General features: G+C 44.0%; 1 protein-coding gene across 4 annotated transcripts in view; it reads right to left on the bottom strand.

Annotated features, from left to right (window-relative positions):
• The window catches only part of LOC142472489 (uncharacterized), a 377773-nt gene that overhangs the window by 194731 nt on the left and 167396 nt on the right, over nucleotides 1–15646 (bottom strand). For all 4 annotated transcript variants that reach the window (XM_075579536.1, XM_075579535.1, XM_075579537.1 and 1 more), the window contains 2 exons: nucleotides 14707–14820; nucleotides 13628–13741 (listed from right to left, as the gene is read on the bottom strand). In XM_075579536.1, coding sequence (XP_075435651.1) covers nucleotides 13628–13741; nucleotides 14707–14820 — 228 coding nt within the window. The remainder of the gene's footprint in view (nucleotides 1–13627; nucleotides 13742–14706; nucleotides 14821–15646) is intronic.

Below are 15646 nucleotides of genomic sequence, written 5' to 3' on the forward strand. Positions count from 1 at the left end.
TAATCAATATGCACAAGTCTAACCCACGCCGACTGTTCTCTGTCTTTGATACTCTACTCAAACCACCCTCAGCTGCCTCTCCTTCCTCCATCTCCGCTCAGGACTTTGCTGACTATTTTAAGGAAAAGGTGGAATCCATACGGCAGAACATCCCCTCTGTTTCTTCCTCCCATCCTACACCTCTTCCTAACTCTCCTCCTGCCTTCCTTGACTCTTTTTCCACTGTCTCAGAGGAGGATGTGTCGCTGTTGATCGCCTCCTCTCCCTCTACCACTTGCCCTCTTGACCCCATTCCCTCCCATCTCCTAAAACCTCTAGCTCCTACTATAATCCCTACGCTCACACACATTTTTAACTCCTCCCTCTGCTCTGGAACCTTTCCATCCTCCTTCAAACATGCAACAGTCATACCATTACTCAAGAACAACAAGCTTGACCCTACCTGTCTTTCTAACTATTGACCTGTCTCCCTCCTGCCTTTTGCCTCTAAACTCCTTGAACGTCTTGTATTCTCTCACTTGCTCCATTTTCTCAACACCTATTCTCTCCTAGACCCTCTACAATCTGGCTTCCGCTCTGCTCACTCCACCGAAACAGCCCTCACTAAAATAACTGACGACCTCCATGCTGCCAAAGACAGATGTCATTACACTCTGCTCATATTACTCGACCTCTCTGCAGCATTTGACACAGTGGACCACCCTCTTCTCCTCCACATTCTCCATACTCTAGGTATTCGGAACAAAGCTCTATCCTGGATCTCATCCTACCTCTCCCATCGTACTTTCAGTGTCTCTTCTGCTAACACCTCCTCCTCCTCCTCTATTGATCTCTCTGTGGGGGTACCCCAGGGCTCTGTCCTGGGACCTCTTCTCTTTTCTCTGTACACACTCTCTCTAGGTGACCTAATAACATCTTTTGGGTTTAATTATCACCTCTATGCCGACGACACACAAATATACTTTTCAACACCTGTCCTTACACCTGCTGTACAAACCAAAGTTTCTGAATGTCTCTCTGCTATATCATCCTGGATGGCCCTCCGCCGCCTTAAACTCAACATGGCTAAAACAGAGCTCCTCATACTTCCTCCCAAACCTGGCCCTACTACCTCCTTCCACATTACTGTTGGAACTACAATCATTCACCCAGTAGCCCAAGCACGCTGCCTAGGGGTCACACTCGACTCCTCTCTCACATTCGCCCCTCACATTCAAAACATTTCTAAAACTTGTCGCTTTTTCCTCCGCAATATAACAAAGATACGCCCTTTCCTCTGTTGCTCGACTGCTAAAACTCTGACTCAGGCCCTCATTCTCTCCCGTCTTGATTACTGTAATCTCCTGCTGTCCGGCCTTCCTGCCTCTCACCTGTCTCCCCTACAATCTATCCTAAACGCTGCTGCCAGAATCACTCTACTCTTTCCTAGATCTGTCTCAGCATCTCCCCTCATGAAATCCCTCTCCTGGCTTCCGATCAAATCCCGCATCTCACATTCCATTCTTCTCCTCACTTTTAAAGCTTTACACTCTTCTGCCCCTCCTTACATCTCATCCCTAATTTCTCGTTATGCACCATCCAGACTCTTGCGTTCTTCTCAAGGATGTCTTCTTTCTACCCCCTTTGTATCTAAAGCCCTCTCCCGCCTTAAACCTTTCTCACTTTCTGCCCGACACCTCTGAAATGCCCTTCCCCTCAGTACCCGACTAGCACCCTCTCTATCCACCTTTAAGACCCACCTTAAGACACACTTGCTTAAAGAAGCATATGAATAGCACTGTGGATATTCTGAACACGATACATAAAGCTTGGCCCTCTGCAGACGCACTTACCAGAACTCCCTCCTACTGTCTCTGTACGTTCTACCTACCAATTAGACTGTAAGCTCCTCGGGGCAGGGACTCCTCTTCCGAAATGTTACTTTTATGTCTAAAGCACTTATTCCCATGATCTGTTATTTATATTATCTGTTATTTATTTGATTACCACATGTATTACTACTGTGAAGCGCTATGTACTGCACCGACACACTTTATTCGAGCAAATACCCGGTATGTACCTGGCAGATACCTGGAATGCGCCGCTCCTCACCTCTGACAAGCCCCGTTGCATTTGCCTTCCCAGCCTGGGTTCATGCCTGGCTGATGGGCGGCTGATCTGTTAAATGATAATGATTAGGATGTAATAGGCTGCAATGCTTCGCGTGTCTACCAGATGGCATAAATTCATGAATTGTAATGCAGTTTATATATATATACTGTGCAGTTTTGCAGCCAGCGGGAAAAAAATGCTTCAATCCCTGCTTGGAAAATAACTCAATGTACTCGGGCAGAAAACAGTCACAAACCTCAATACACCCGGGTATACCCGAATTCGTGGGACTAGCCAAGCTCGAATAAAGTGTGTCGCCAGTGTACACTAATGGCGCTATATAAATAAAGACATACAATACAATAAAGACATACAATATCCAGTGGAAATAATTCAAGTTCCAAATTGATCAGCAATCTCTCGATCTTGAGAAATAAAGACATACAATACAATACAATACAATGTCTGGGAGCCCCGGGTCAAACCCACAGGTGTCTGCGGGGCCTCGGGTGGTTCCCTCGGGGGTCTGGGGAACTCATGGGTGCGCACTACGGGTCCGTGGTGCCCCCACAGAAGTGAGACCACACATCATCATCCCTGCACCTACGGGTCAGCGGTGCCCCCACAGAAGTGGGACCACACATCGTCATCCCCGAAGACTACGGGTCCGCGGTGCCCCCACAGAAGTGGGACCACACATCATCATCCCCGCATGTGTCACCCGTGGAACCACCAGCCTGATACCCTTGGGATACCCGAGAATACCCGGAGGTGGTCTCCAGAGGTCCCACGCAAAACCACGGAACTAACCCTGAATGTAAAAAAAATAAACCTGGCCTATACATTCAATACATACACCCTCCCCCCCAACACCTACAGTACAATAATGTGCAAAATAACTATTATCCAGATATGGATAATAGATTAATTGCCCATTATTAAAAACATTAACTAGCATATACAAATAAATAAAGTACTACTGACCTCATCAATACGAAGTGTCCTTCGCCAGCGCCTTCCTTCCTTCTCTTGCCCACACAAGACATAGCCAATACCAAGCCAATACATTGCAAGTACATTCAGATATCAATTAACCCCTTAAACACCTTATCGGATAATAACCGCAAAGGTAATTAAGGGGTTAAGCCACACAGGCACGATACCCACCCTTCACCCATGAATTTGTACTGTGGCTTCATCATGCAACTATATATATGTACTGTATATATATACAGAGAGACAGAGAGAAAGAGAGAGAGAGAGAGATATATATACAGTATATATATATATATATATATACAGTATATATATATATATATACACACGTTATATACACACCCATGATAAACCAATATACAGTACAAATAAATGTAGAAGGGTTATCAAAAGCATACTGCCCTACAACCAAACACTTCTCCATACAGACACTACATTAAAATCAATTTCCTTTAAAAATCCTAACTGATCTCACAATCTACTGTATATCATCACAAACCAATGAAAAACCTCACATTCCAATATATATGATGCATAAAATCTATGCACCATATACATTCTGCAAATGAATCAACCAAGTAAACAAAAATCAAAAGCCAATACATTGCAATTACATTCAGATATCAATTAACCCCTTAAACAAAAAAACAAAAATACAAAAAACACAGCGCACAACGCTCATAGTGCATTAAATGATATCTTTAGTAACCAAAATAAGGAGGTAAGTATTGTGCGTACATTTAAATAAAATAAACAAGCATTTCAGGGTTATTATTACCCAAACACCAACGGACGCCCGTGATGGTCTCGTGGCTCTCTCCTTCTCACTCCAACAGCCTCGGTGTAGGTCCTGGATAATCTCCACTCCAATCGCTGGTAATTCAGCCCCTCGCCTTGGGGTAAGGCTAGTACAGTCTCACGTTAGGTGAACAGCAGTCCAGATTGATCTCCGTTTAGGTGCGCAATGCCCGTCACTGCACAGGTCTGATTTGCAACGAAGCAGCGGAGCGCACGCTGTTTGGCGTCTTGGTCGAACACTTCCGGGTCTGTGACGTCATAAAACCGCGAGAGTTCGTCGCAAGTCTACAGATCACCGGACCGGGATGGAGTTCCCACGCTCTGATTGGCTACCGTACCACGTGACAGGTTTTTAATGACGTCACATCCTTTCTCCCCCAAGCCCCTGACACATGGTATACCAGAGCCAATCAGAGTAGGGCTAAAGTTCCCACGCTCTGATTGGCTCTAGTACCATGTGTGCACGGCCATGTGCCTTTTCATGACGTCATCTTAAAGGCAATTGAAGCAAAGCCATTCTGATTGGCTGTGCTTTCATTCCCTTTAAGTGACGTCATCATTTTTTTTTGTCGGCCAAAACACATGGTTTTCACGGCCCAATCAGGACCGTGGGAACCATGACGCAAAATGTGACGTCATAGGCCTTTAAAAGCCTATGTCGTCTCATTTTGAAGCCAGACGCCGCGGAGGAAGGACCTCCGGCCAAGAAAGAAGACCAGGGCGTGGCCGCAGACGGGGAGAAGACCCTGCCCCGCTGGAAGGAGATAGAAGAAAGAAGAACACAGATGAAGATGGATTACAAATAGAAGACCCGTGGATTGATTTGGATTTTTAGTTTAATGTTTATTATTTTATGGTTTTTTATTTTATGGGTTCCTGATCGTGGATTGGTTCGTGAGTAAGCTGCGCAACGGGAGTCGGTGGGGGCAAGTAATGGTAAGTGAACTACAGTAAAAAAATGTATTTTATTTAACTTGTTAATTTTTTCAAACGGTTTTTTAACATGTGTATTTTTTTTTTTGTGGTATATCATTTCTTGCCACTCTATGTATGTATGTATATATGTCTAGAGAGATATATACATACAGTACAGTACAGGGTAAGAAATGATGTTGTTTTAAAAGCTGGATTAGATGTGTTTTAAATTATTTTGTGTATGCTGCTACTGTATGCTTTATTGTGAGTTTAAAGTATTTTAAAATTAGATAGATGTATTCCTTGGTATTGTATTGTGTGTTTGAGGAAGGTCAGGGATAGGCTTGGTTGTATATTTTTTCAAAGGCTTAATTGTTCTGCTCTAGGCGTGAATTTGTTAATGGTTTTATTGTTCGGGATCTAGTGTGAATTGTTTAGGGATGTAAATAATGATTGCTAATTGATTTTTGTTTACTTGGTTGATTAATTTGCAGAATGTATATGGTGCATAGATATTTAGGCATCATTTATATTGGAATGTAAGTTGTTTAAATGGCTTTTCAGAGGTTTAGTGATGATTTAGATTGAGAGATCAGTTATGAATATTAAAGGAAATTGATTTTAATTTAGTGTGTATGTATGGAGAAGTGTTTGGTTGTAGGACAGTGCTTTTGATAACCCTTCTACATTTATTTGTATATTGGTTCATCGTGTGTATATATATATACTGTGTATATATATATATACTGTATATATATATATATATATATATATATATATATATATATATATTTCTCTGTGTATATATATATATATATATAATATATATATATATATATATTTCTCTGTGTATATATATATACAGTGTATATATATATATATATATATATATATATATATATATATATATATATATATATATATATATATATAGTTGCATGATGAAGCCACAGTACAAATTCATGGGTGAAGGGTGGGTATCGGGCCTGTGTGGCTTAACCCCTTAATCACCTTTGCGGTTATTATCTGATAAGGTGTTTAAGGGGTTAATTGATATCTGAATGTAATTGCAATGTATTGGCTTTTGATTTTTGTTTACTTGGTTGATTCATTTGCAGAATGTATATGGTGCATAGATTTTATGCATCATATATATTGGAATGTGAGGTTTTTCATTGGTTTGTGATGATATACAGTAGATTGTGAGATCAGTTAGGATTTTTAAAGGAAATTGATTTTAATGTAGTGTCTGTATGGAGAAGTGTTTGGTTGTAGGGCAGTATGCTTTTGATAACCCTTCTACATTTATTTGTACTGTATATTGGTTCATCATGGGTGTCTATATAACGTGTGTGTATATATATATATATATACTGTATCTCTCTCTCTCTCTCTCTCTCTCTCTCTCTCTCTCTCTCTCTCTTTCTATATATACAGTATATATAGTTGCATGATGAAGCCACAGTACAAATTCATGGGTGAAGGGTGGGTATCGTGCCTGTGTGGCTTAACCCCTTAATTACCTTTGCGTTATTATCCGATAAGGTGTTTAAGGGGTTAATTGATATCTGAATGTACTTGCAATGTATTGGCTTGGTATTGGCTATGTCTTGTGTGGGCAAGAGAAGGAAGGAAGGAGCTGGCGATGGACACTTCGTATTGATGAGGTCAGTAGTACTTTATTTATTTGTATATGCTAGTTAATGTTTTTAATAATGGGCAATTAATCTATTATCCATATCTGGATAATAGTTATTTTGCACATTATTGTACTGTAGGTGTTGGGGGGGAGGGTGTATGTATTGAATGTATAGGCCAGGTTTATTTTTTTTACATTCAGGGTTAGTTCCGTGGTTTTGCGTGGGACCTCTGGAGACCACCTCCGGGTATTCTCGGGTATCCCAAGGGTATCAGGCTGGTGGTTCCACGGGTGACACATGCGGGGATGATGATGTGTGGTCCCACTTCTGTGGGGGCACCGCGGACCCGTAGTCTGCGGGGATGACGATGTGTGGTCCCACTTCTGTGGGGGCACCGCCGACCCGTAGGTGCAGGGATGATGATGTGTGGTCCCACTTCTGTGGGGGCACCACGTACCCGTAGTGCGCACCCGTGAGTTCCCCAGACCCCCGAGGGAACCACCCGAGGCCCCGCAGACACCTCTGGGTTTGACCCGGGACTCCCAGACATCCTTGGGCCTACTGTGGGGACCCAATTGTGGCCCACGGTGACCCAAGGAGACCACCTGGGTGCCATGGTGCTGGCAGGATCCACCAGCAGGCCTCCAGAACCTGTGTGAAAAGGGCTGCTGGTAAACTGTAGGTCTGTCCAGGTGCCCTGCCAGCCCACCGGGGACTAGCGTGGGGCTGCGTTATGAACCCTGTATGTAAAAGGATAAATCGGCACCTCATAAAGGGGGCTGTATCTCGGGGAGCAGGGGGTCCCCAGACCTGAAACCAACGCGGTTCAGCTCCGGAGACCCTCTGCACATCTACACTATCAATAAAAATGTATTTCAAATGTATTTATTGTCATTTATTTATTTAGATTTTTTTTTTTTTTTTGGCGGCTGCTGTGTGTGAGTTTTTTTTTATTGTGGGTAGCGGGGGTGGGTGAATGGGGTATTAGCCCCAACGGTGCTTGTTTAGGGCTTGCCGGGGGGTAGCGGGAGGGCTTAACCCCTTCATGACCGTAGCGGTATTAACTGCTACGGTCGTGAAGGGGTTAAGTGCACCCGCAACCCCCCCGCAAGTCCTAAACTCACACCAAGGGCCAAATACCCCCCTCACCCATCCCCACTACCCACAATAAAGCGGGCACGGTGGGTTAACCCCGTCATTGCCTTAGCGGTTATCCGCTATGGTAATGAAGCAGCATTTCTGTATTTTTAATAATATTGAGCAGGAGCAGGGGGGGTCCCTGAGCATTAATTTCTGGCTCAGGGAACCCCCTGCTCACTGTACAATATTATTAAAATACAGAAATGCTGCTTCTTTACCATAGCGCATAGCCGCTAAGGTAAAGAACGAGTGTTTATTTATATATGTGTTTTATTTATACTGTACATGTGCAGAGGGTCTCCGGAGCAGAACCGCACTGGTTTCAGGTCTGGGGACCCCCTGCTCCCCGAGATACAGGCCCCTTTAGGGGGTGCCGGTATCCCTCTGCTCTGCTTGGTTTACAGGCCGCGATCACGTGATCGGGACCTTTAAACCAAGCAGAGGGATACCGGCACCTCATAAAGGGGGCTGTATCTCGGGGAGCAGGGGGTCCCCCGACCTGAAACCAGTGTGGTTCAGCTCCGGAGACCCCCTGCACATCTACACTATCAATAAAAATGTATTTAAAATAATTTTTAATGTGACGATGTTTGCGCAGAGAGAGCAGCGGATCTTTCTCTGCTGCAAACACATCTCGCCCCCGCCGCCCATACAGTAGTATCATTTATGTATGTGCATATACAGTACTGTATGTGTACAGTACTGTATGTTAGGGGTTATAAGGGTTGTTGTTATATAGTATATATATATATATATATATACTGTGTATATACAGTACTGTATATATATACTGCATTACAATTCATGAATTTATGCCATCTGGTGGACACGCGAAGCATTGCAGCCTATTAAATCCTGATCATTATCATTTAACAGATCAGGCCCCCGTCAGCCAGGCATGAACCGTGGCTGGGAAGGCAAACGCAACGGGGCTTGTCAGAGGTGAGGAGCGGCGCATTCCAGGTATCTGCCAGGTACAAACTGGTCATTTGCTCGAATAAAGTGTGTCGCAGCAGTATGCTGTATAGTCAGGGAACAGATCGCAAATGCCTCTACACTGGCGACACATTTTATTACACTGCGGCCAGATCCGCAAGCCGGGAGATTTCCCGGCTTGCTAGTGGCCGCCCCTCGGCGTGCCGCGCGTCATAGACGCGCGGTCACGCGTCTTCGGGAGCGTGCGCCCCCCTGCACGCGCGTCCAGGGCTCCCCGAGGGAGCCCTGGTGTCCCGCGATCGCGGGACGGCGGCAGGGGGTTCCGGGGGACCCGGCGGACCCGGCAGCGGTAGGGAGAGCGCCCCGATCGGAGGGCGCTCTTCCGCTGCTTCGGCGCGCGCCCGTCACCCTCGGGCGCGCGCCAGGCTACTGCTGCGGCCAAGAACGGGCAAATGCTCGAATAAACTTGGCCGCAGCAGTATATCAGTAAAGAGGTTTAGTCATTCAGCGGAATGTTACTGCATACATAATGTTGGTAACACATAAGGAATGATGATTAGTACTGGCTACGTTGCCGAGATAGTATAAAGCAATAGGATCTAACTAGTTATACATAGGATGCCCAAATGGAGGGAACTTTCAAACTTTGTGCAACCATGTCGGCAAAGACCCGACGTACGTTTCGTCGCTCTACTCGCGACTTCTTCCGGGGTCCCCGAGCGAGTAGACGCAACATACGTCGAGTCTTAGCCGACAAGGTTGCACAAAGTTTAAAAGTTCCCTCCATTTGGGCATCCCATGTATAACTAGTTAGATCCTATTGCTTTATACTATCTCGGCAACGTAGCCAGTACTAATCATCATTCCTTATGTGTTAGCAACATTATGTATGCAGTAACATTCCGCTGAATGACTAAACCTCTTTACTGATATAGAGGCATTTACGATCTGTTCCCTGACTATACAGCATAACACTGAAAGTAATTCTGCTGTAGGCTAATTCTCCACTGACGACGGAACAGTGTACGAAGTGCTAACAGCGTAACAAGATGTCTTACAAGTATAAACTAAACAGGGACAGGAGTCAGTCTGTTCTATTTTGACCTAACCCTATTTTATGAATCTCTACTGTATGTATTAAAATCATGACTCTGTAGATTTATTGGAACTCACCAACCTGACACTATATAGAACTTTGGGAGTCCCTACAGCTTAATATGGTGTATGTATTATATCAACTGTAATACCATAAAGCTCTCACTTGATTGACACTCACAATTAGGAGAAAGGGCTCTCTACCTATATTTCGTTCAGGAACGGCATCTGTGAGCACAACTACATTATTGCGCAAGACATCCGATACGGAACATACTGTGCATGCGCAGATCACATTTTTGGACTCTGCACTAAGTGTATGAGAACATGGTTTCACTGATCTATACACTATATGCTGACACACAAGATATGATGAAATCATGCTTATATAGACAACCACCTGCATTTCCTTAAACTGCTCTGTCTAACTACTCTAATAAATCATTAGCAAACTGACTATTTCCGTTTGGGTAAGGAGATACTTAGGAGGTTACAAAACTAAGTAGATATTAATCTAACCAAGGGACTATCAAGTCCTCCATCTGAGTGTCACGGTAGCTAGTGATAGGTTATAATACACACCAAATATCTGGCTTGAATTGAACACGACTTAGATATAATAAATATAGTTTATTCCTTAAAGAAGGTGAACACACAAGATGGTACAAATAACAGACAAAATATCGCACTTACTTAGGGGTTGGATAATGAAGCAATCAGGTACAAGATTGGCAATTCATTCAGCAATACAGGATACAAATGAAGACATCATGAAAGATACTGGGCATAGAGCTTACACTCGTTTGTATGGAGTTTCAGCCCCATACCCTAACATGAGGTGCAACACATTGGATGACAATTATCTGCACCCAATCCCTCCTTGCCACCTCACTTGAGAGGCAAAGTAATACAGTACCTGCCCACTGGGTGTGCATTATTCTAATCAGGGGCTCATTTCCCCAGCCCCCTCCCAAAAGGCTAGGCGCCTCAAGGTCTGCCTGGAACAGGAAAACCTTTGTCTCTAGGTGTGAATTACAACACTTAAAGACCACTCAAGCTCTGCTTTTCTCCGCCCTATTGTACACAATCAGAGGGGTTTTACCTTTGATCAGGGGGCTGTTGTAGACAAAGGGTCATCCTCCTGAGCATTAACATAAAGCAGAGCCAGTAACTTTCCCAGGCTTTTATACCAGCCTTGCAAAACATTACATTCTTTAATATCGACACATATTAAAATAATTCGTTCTGTGGGTCTGAGCGGGCTGAAATTTGCCAGGTCCTCATGCCGGAGGACCCTTGCCATAGTGGCCAAATATCAGACTTCCACGACACCCAGGACCGGAGATACAAAAAACAAGTTAAAATCCCCTATTAACTTTAATGTAGGATTCTCCACTATAAGCTAAAATAAATCACTGCATTTCACTCTTCCATTCAAATCAATGGGCTCCACTGCTATAGGCTTTCAATGGAGCAACTTCGCCATAGAAGTCAATGGGGAAATCACAATTTTCACATTTGCCCATACTCCGTCTGGTTGATCGGAGAGGGCTGGAAATGGCCATGCAGACATGCCGGAGCAGTGACTACATGCAACCAAAATCCCAGCCCTCTGGTACTCACAGAACCGGAGATATAGGTTTACACTTTACACACATTTGGACTTAGCCGTTTCAAAGCCACGCAGCTTTCTTCCATTAGAATCAATAGGGCCGGTGCGGTCATAAGATTCAATGGAACCTCCGCTACCATTGAAGTCAATGGGAAACACACACTTTTTAACAGTTAACCCTACTCCGTCCGGTTGAGGGGAGAGGGCTGGAAATTGCCATGTAGTCATTCCAGAGCAGTGTCTACATCCTTGCCAAATCCCAACCCTCGGGTCCCCACGGTACCGGAGTTCTGGGTTTTCAGTTAACCCTGTGTAACAGGGGACTTACCCTGTTCAGAAAACTTGCCTCTAATCCAGCAGTGTGCTGGTTAATTGACCAGCACCTGGCAGATTAGAGGTGTTAGAAAAAGCCTGCCTTTGAGACAGGAAGAAAGACTCCTTAGCTCACATGTGAGCTGAACTAGGAGACAGAGCAGAGGTTCCTGAGTCTCCCAGGTGAGACTGACCGAGAGAACACAGATCTCTGGAGCTGACAAATAAAACTTCTAAACCTGGATGCTGATTATCCAGAGAAAAGGCAGCAACCCAGCAAACAGATAAGACTTTATTTACCAATGACTTGTTTATATATACATATCTTGTATGACTTGGGCTGATGAACAGCTTGGGTAGCCACCCAGTTAAAAAGGGCTGGAATATAAGGATACATATATGCCAAAGTGGAGCAGGTTTTGTTTGGCTCACTATTTCTCATATGTTTTTTTTTGTTGATGTGTTTAAAGCGACAGGCACAATAAAGCCTTATTTTAATTTCACCTTAAAACAGTCTCCCTTGTGTACCTCTGCACATGTCCTCCTACACCCTGTTTCACACTTAGCATTTGAAAGCCATGCGGCTTTCTCCGCCATTACGGTCAATGGTAGGACCCTCCTGGCCGGCGCGACCCTTTCTCGTCGCCATTAATTATCGGACCCTGTTGGTGTCAAGTGAGGGGGTTCCTAACATCTTGGGGCAAAAGGAATTTTATTTCTGGGTGCCCTAGAACAAAAGTTCCCACGCCAATTAGCCATGAACTTGACCGAGGCCCTAGTTCCCACGCCAATTGCGCGATCAAAGCTCTTTTTTTGACAATGTTGCCACTCTTGCGTTTTTTTGGTCTGGCTGGCTGCCAGCTCGTCTCCGGAGGTCGGCTTCCAGGAATCCCCATGGAAATGCATTACTCCATTCACTTTCAATGGGTAACCGCCGCTCCTCCTCTCGAGCGCCACCTGCAGGTCTTCTACGATATCAGGCCCAAATTGCCGGAATCTCCATAGGGTTACATGGGCTGTAATGGCGACCTATGGAGAGACTGCAAAATGGAGCCTGAAAAGGTGGGAAAACGGACAAAGGGTCATAAACACAAAATTAACATTAACCCTTTCCCTCCCGCATAGATCCCAGTGTAAGTGTTGATGCAGAAAATGGGAAAAATACATATTCACAGGGGGATACACAGTTGGTGCTGAAGCAGGGGCATACTAACTACAGTACTGGAAATCATTCCAGTTAACCCTCGCCTCCCAGGTGAGAGCAGGGGGTGGCCAAATGGGGTGTAACCCCTTTAATACCGGACCATACCCCCTCTCCCATGACACTGAGGACTATATAACTTCAGACTCCCCCAGTACTGAGCTACCTGCTTAACAGGGGTTACAATCTGATTCACCATATCCCTGGGAGTATTAATCCTGCTCTGTACATATAAGCAGCAGAGATATGATAAGCATACACAGGAGATACTATCTAGTCATTTGATATCTACACCTAGGATATAGGCATTCTTGAATTTTCAGGATGCCTTAACCACTAGCTAGATTTGGATTTCCATCTTGAGGGGTTTCTTCCATAGATATATCGTATTCCTCTTAATTAGGATTTATATCTATTTTTACTATTACATTACGTCTATTAATAAATTATATTTTAACTGTTAATATACAGCTGTACCTTTGACCTTATTATATTATAAAATTGGTCTGCAGTGCGCCATAATTAGGGACCTTTCTCAGTGTACCTTGTCTAGACAACAAAGTGCACCTACTCTCTATCTATCCTATGCACTCCTAGGCGGTACGCCGCTATCCATATCTGGGGTTTGAGCGAGGTTTCCGTTTACTTTTGACTATTCTTACCCCTGAGTGCTGAAAACATGTTGGAGTTTATGGTGCTACCAATGTTCAAACACGAATAATAATATTCTCAATATAACCTTAGACAAATCATGTGTTTGTTTTTTTAATACAACATGCAGCTTATAATTGTATCCATGCTTTAATGTTATTTTCCTCAATATTATAGACATTTCAGTCCATTTGTAAAACAAATTGAATAGAAGACAAGTGAGGATACAAGGTTACTTACCACCAACAGAAAATGAATCTATTTCAGTCTTTATTGAGGTCAGATGATGCTCAGTGCTCAGTTCTTCTTTCTCTGATGTAATCTCTAACTGCTCCGGTACAACCGCTGGAAAACCTGGCAATAAGAAAAGGTAAATCCATCATCATGTAAAGCTGGGATTTGGGTCTCTTCTTTGTGATTTCACTTTCTATGATATTCTTATAATATAATACCCATCGTAAAGAAATGTTTTACTAGCCCTTCAGGCAGAAATCGACAAATATAGTTGAAGACATATTACATCTTACTCATAGTTCATGACAACGTTATCGGGTCAGTAGTACTTGTTTGAGAGACATATTGCTCCTGTAACTCTGCTGCATGTGGCTTGTTTCAGAATAATAAGTAGGCCTAGGGATTTCTTAACATAGAAAAAAACCGTGTACAAGCTAAAAGAGTTTTGGTCAAAATGCCTTAGAAAGCAATAATGAATAATGTATTATCACAGGAGTTGACACCGTAACATGTGGATTGAAGGGCTGTACAATAACAGAGTAAGTGCAGAATAATAGGGGTAACAAGGAGGGCTTAACACAATGGGGACAGATAGTTGTGATATACGATCACTCAGTCTCCCTAGCCCCGGCTATGCCCGGTGTGGAGTACACTCTACTCACGATGGGAACACCGCCTTGATCCCCTTCCTTCCAGATGCAGCCCTGACGCTGCCAGAAGCGTCTCCCTTGGACATCCGGTGGTGAAAGCTGATCCTCTCAAGCAACAACAGGAAAAGGTAAGGATCGATTATCCAGCCGCTCCGTAGGAGTTGAGAAAGCGCCACACTGGGCGTGAAACGCGTGGGAGAGTAGTTTGTGCTGTCTGTTTTTTTGTTTTTTATGTAGTCCATTAAAGTTGATTTTTAACCCCTTTTGCTGGTGAGTGCCTACCATTTTTTCGACGGAGTGGCTGGATAATCGATCCTTACCTTTTCCTGCTAGGGATTTCTTATGAGGCAATTAACCTTAATATTCCCTAAATGTGACCGTACAACTTGTAACAAGTTATCCATTGTCTGCATAAAAGGATGTTGTGGCACTCACCCTCTACAGCAAATGTAACTATGTCACTCTTTATTGGGGGCAGATGATCCTCAGAGTTGGGTTCTTCTTTCTCAGACTTGATCTCTGACCTCTCCGGTACAATCACTGAAAAACCTGCCAACAAGAAAAAAGAAAATCCATCATGTAACGCTGGGAGTGGAAACTCATCTTGTGATATGTAAGAAATTAAATTCAACGATAATTATATTGTAATGAGTAAATCCGTTATCAATACAGTGTCAATTGTGTCAGTATATTCTTTGATAGGTCTTTCTTTCATACATATTATATCTGATTTGCAAAGGTTCTTTCTTAATTGGTATGTAGCCATGTCTGGTTTGGGCTACTACCCTGCCTTGGCTTACATGTAAATCCTGGTACAGTGAAGGCAGTGTTGGGCCCAATCCGGCTTTGCCCCTCAACGAAGCAGCTCCCTTTAGTGACAGGGGGGGGGGCAGGACCAGGCCTGTGTTCTGCCCAATCCTGGGCTCAGACCTTCGACACTCCACCAGGGTATATAAGGGGTTGCACACATAGAAATGTAGTTCAGTGTTGTCTATCCCCTGAGAGAGACTGTTCCCACAGAAGAGTGTGTGTAGGGCTCTGGCACCTTCTATCCCCTCCCTTTGGCTGGGTACCGAGTGTATGCAGTGGATGCTGACTGTATTAAGAAGTAAAGAATAAAACGTGTTCCAGTTACAAAATATACTCCTGCCTTTGAGAACAATCAGGAGGAGTATCTGAGTGTTCTCCTGCAGGGATTGCCTCCAGCACTCTTGGAGCCTGCAGGGGATGGAGGTGCTGAACCAAGAGTGAGAGAGAACCAGTGATCACCCCAAAAGCCTGTCCTGTTATTCCCACTAGCAACGGCGGAACCTCAGAGCTTCTGTGAATCAGCAGGTAACCAGCACATGACGCTCTGTAATAGGCAGATCTCCCA

The sequence above is a fragment of the Ascaphus truei genome, chromosome 22 (assembly GCF_040206685.1).
Source record: "Ascaphus truei isolate aAscTru1 chromosome 22, aAscTru1.hap1, whole genome shotgun sequence".
NCBI classification, from domain to species: Eukaryota; Metazoa; Chordata; class Amphibia; order Anura; family Ascaphidae; genus Ascaphus; species Ascaphus truei.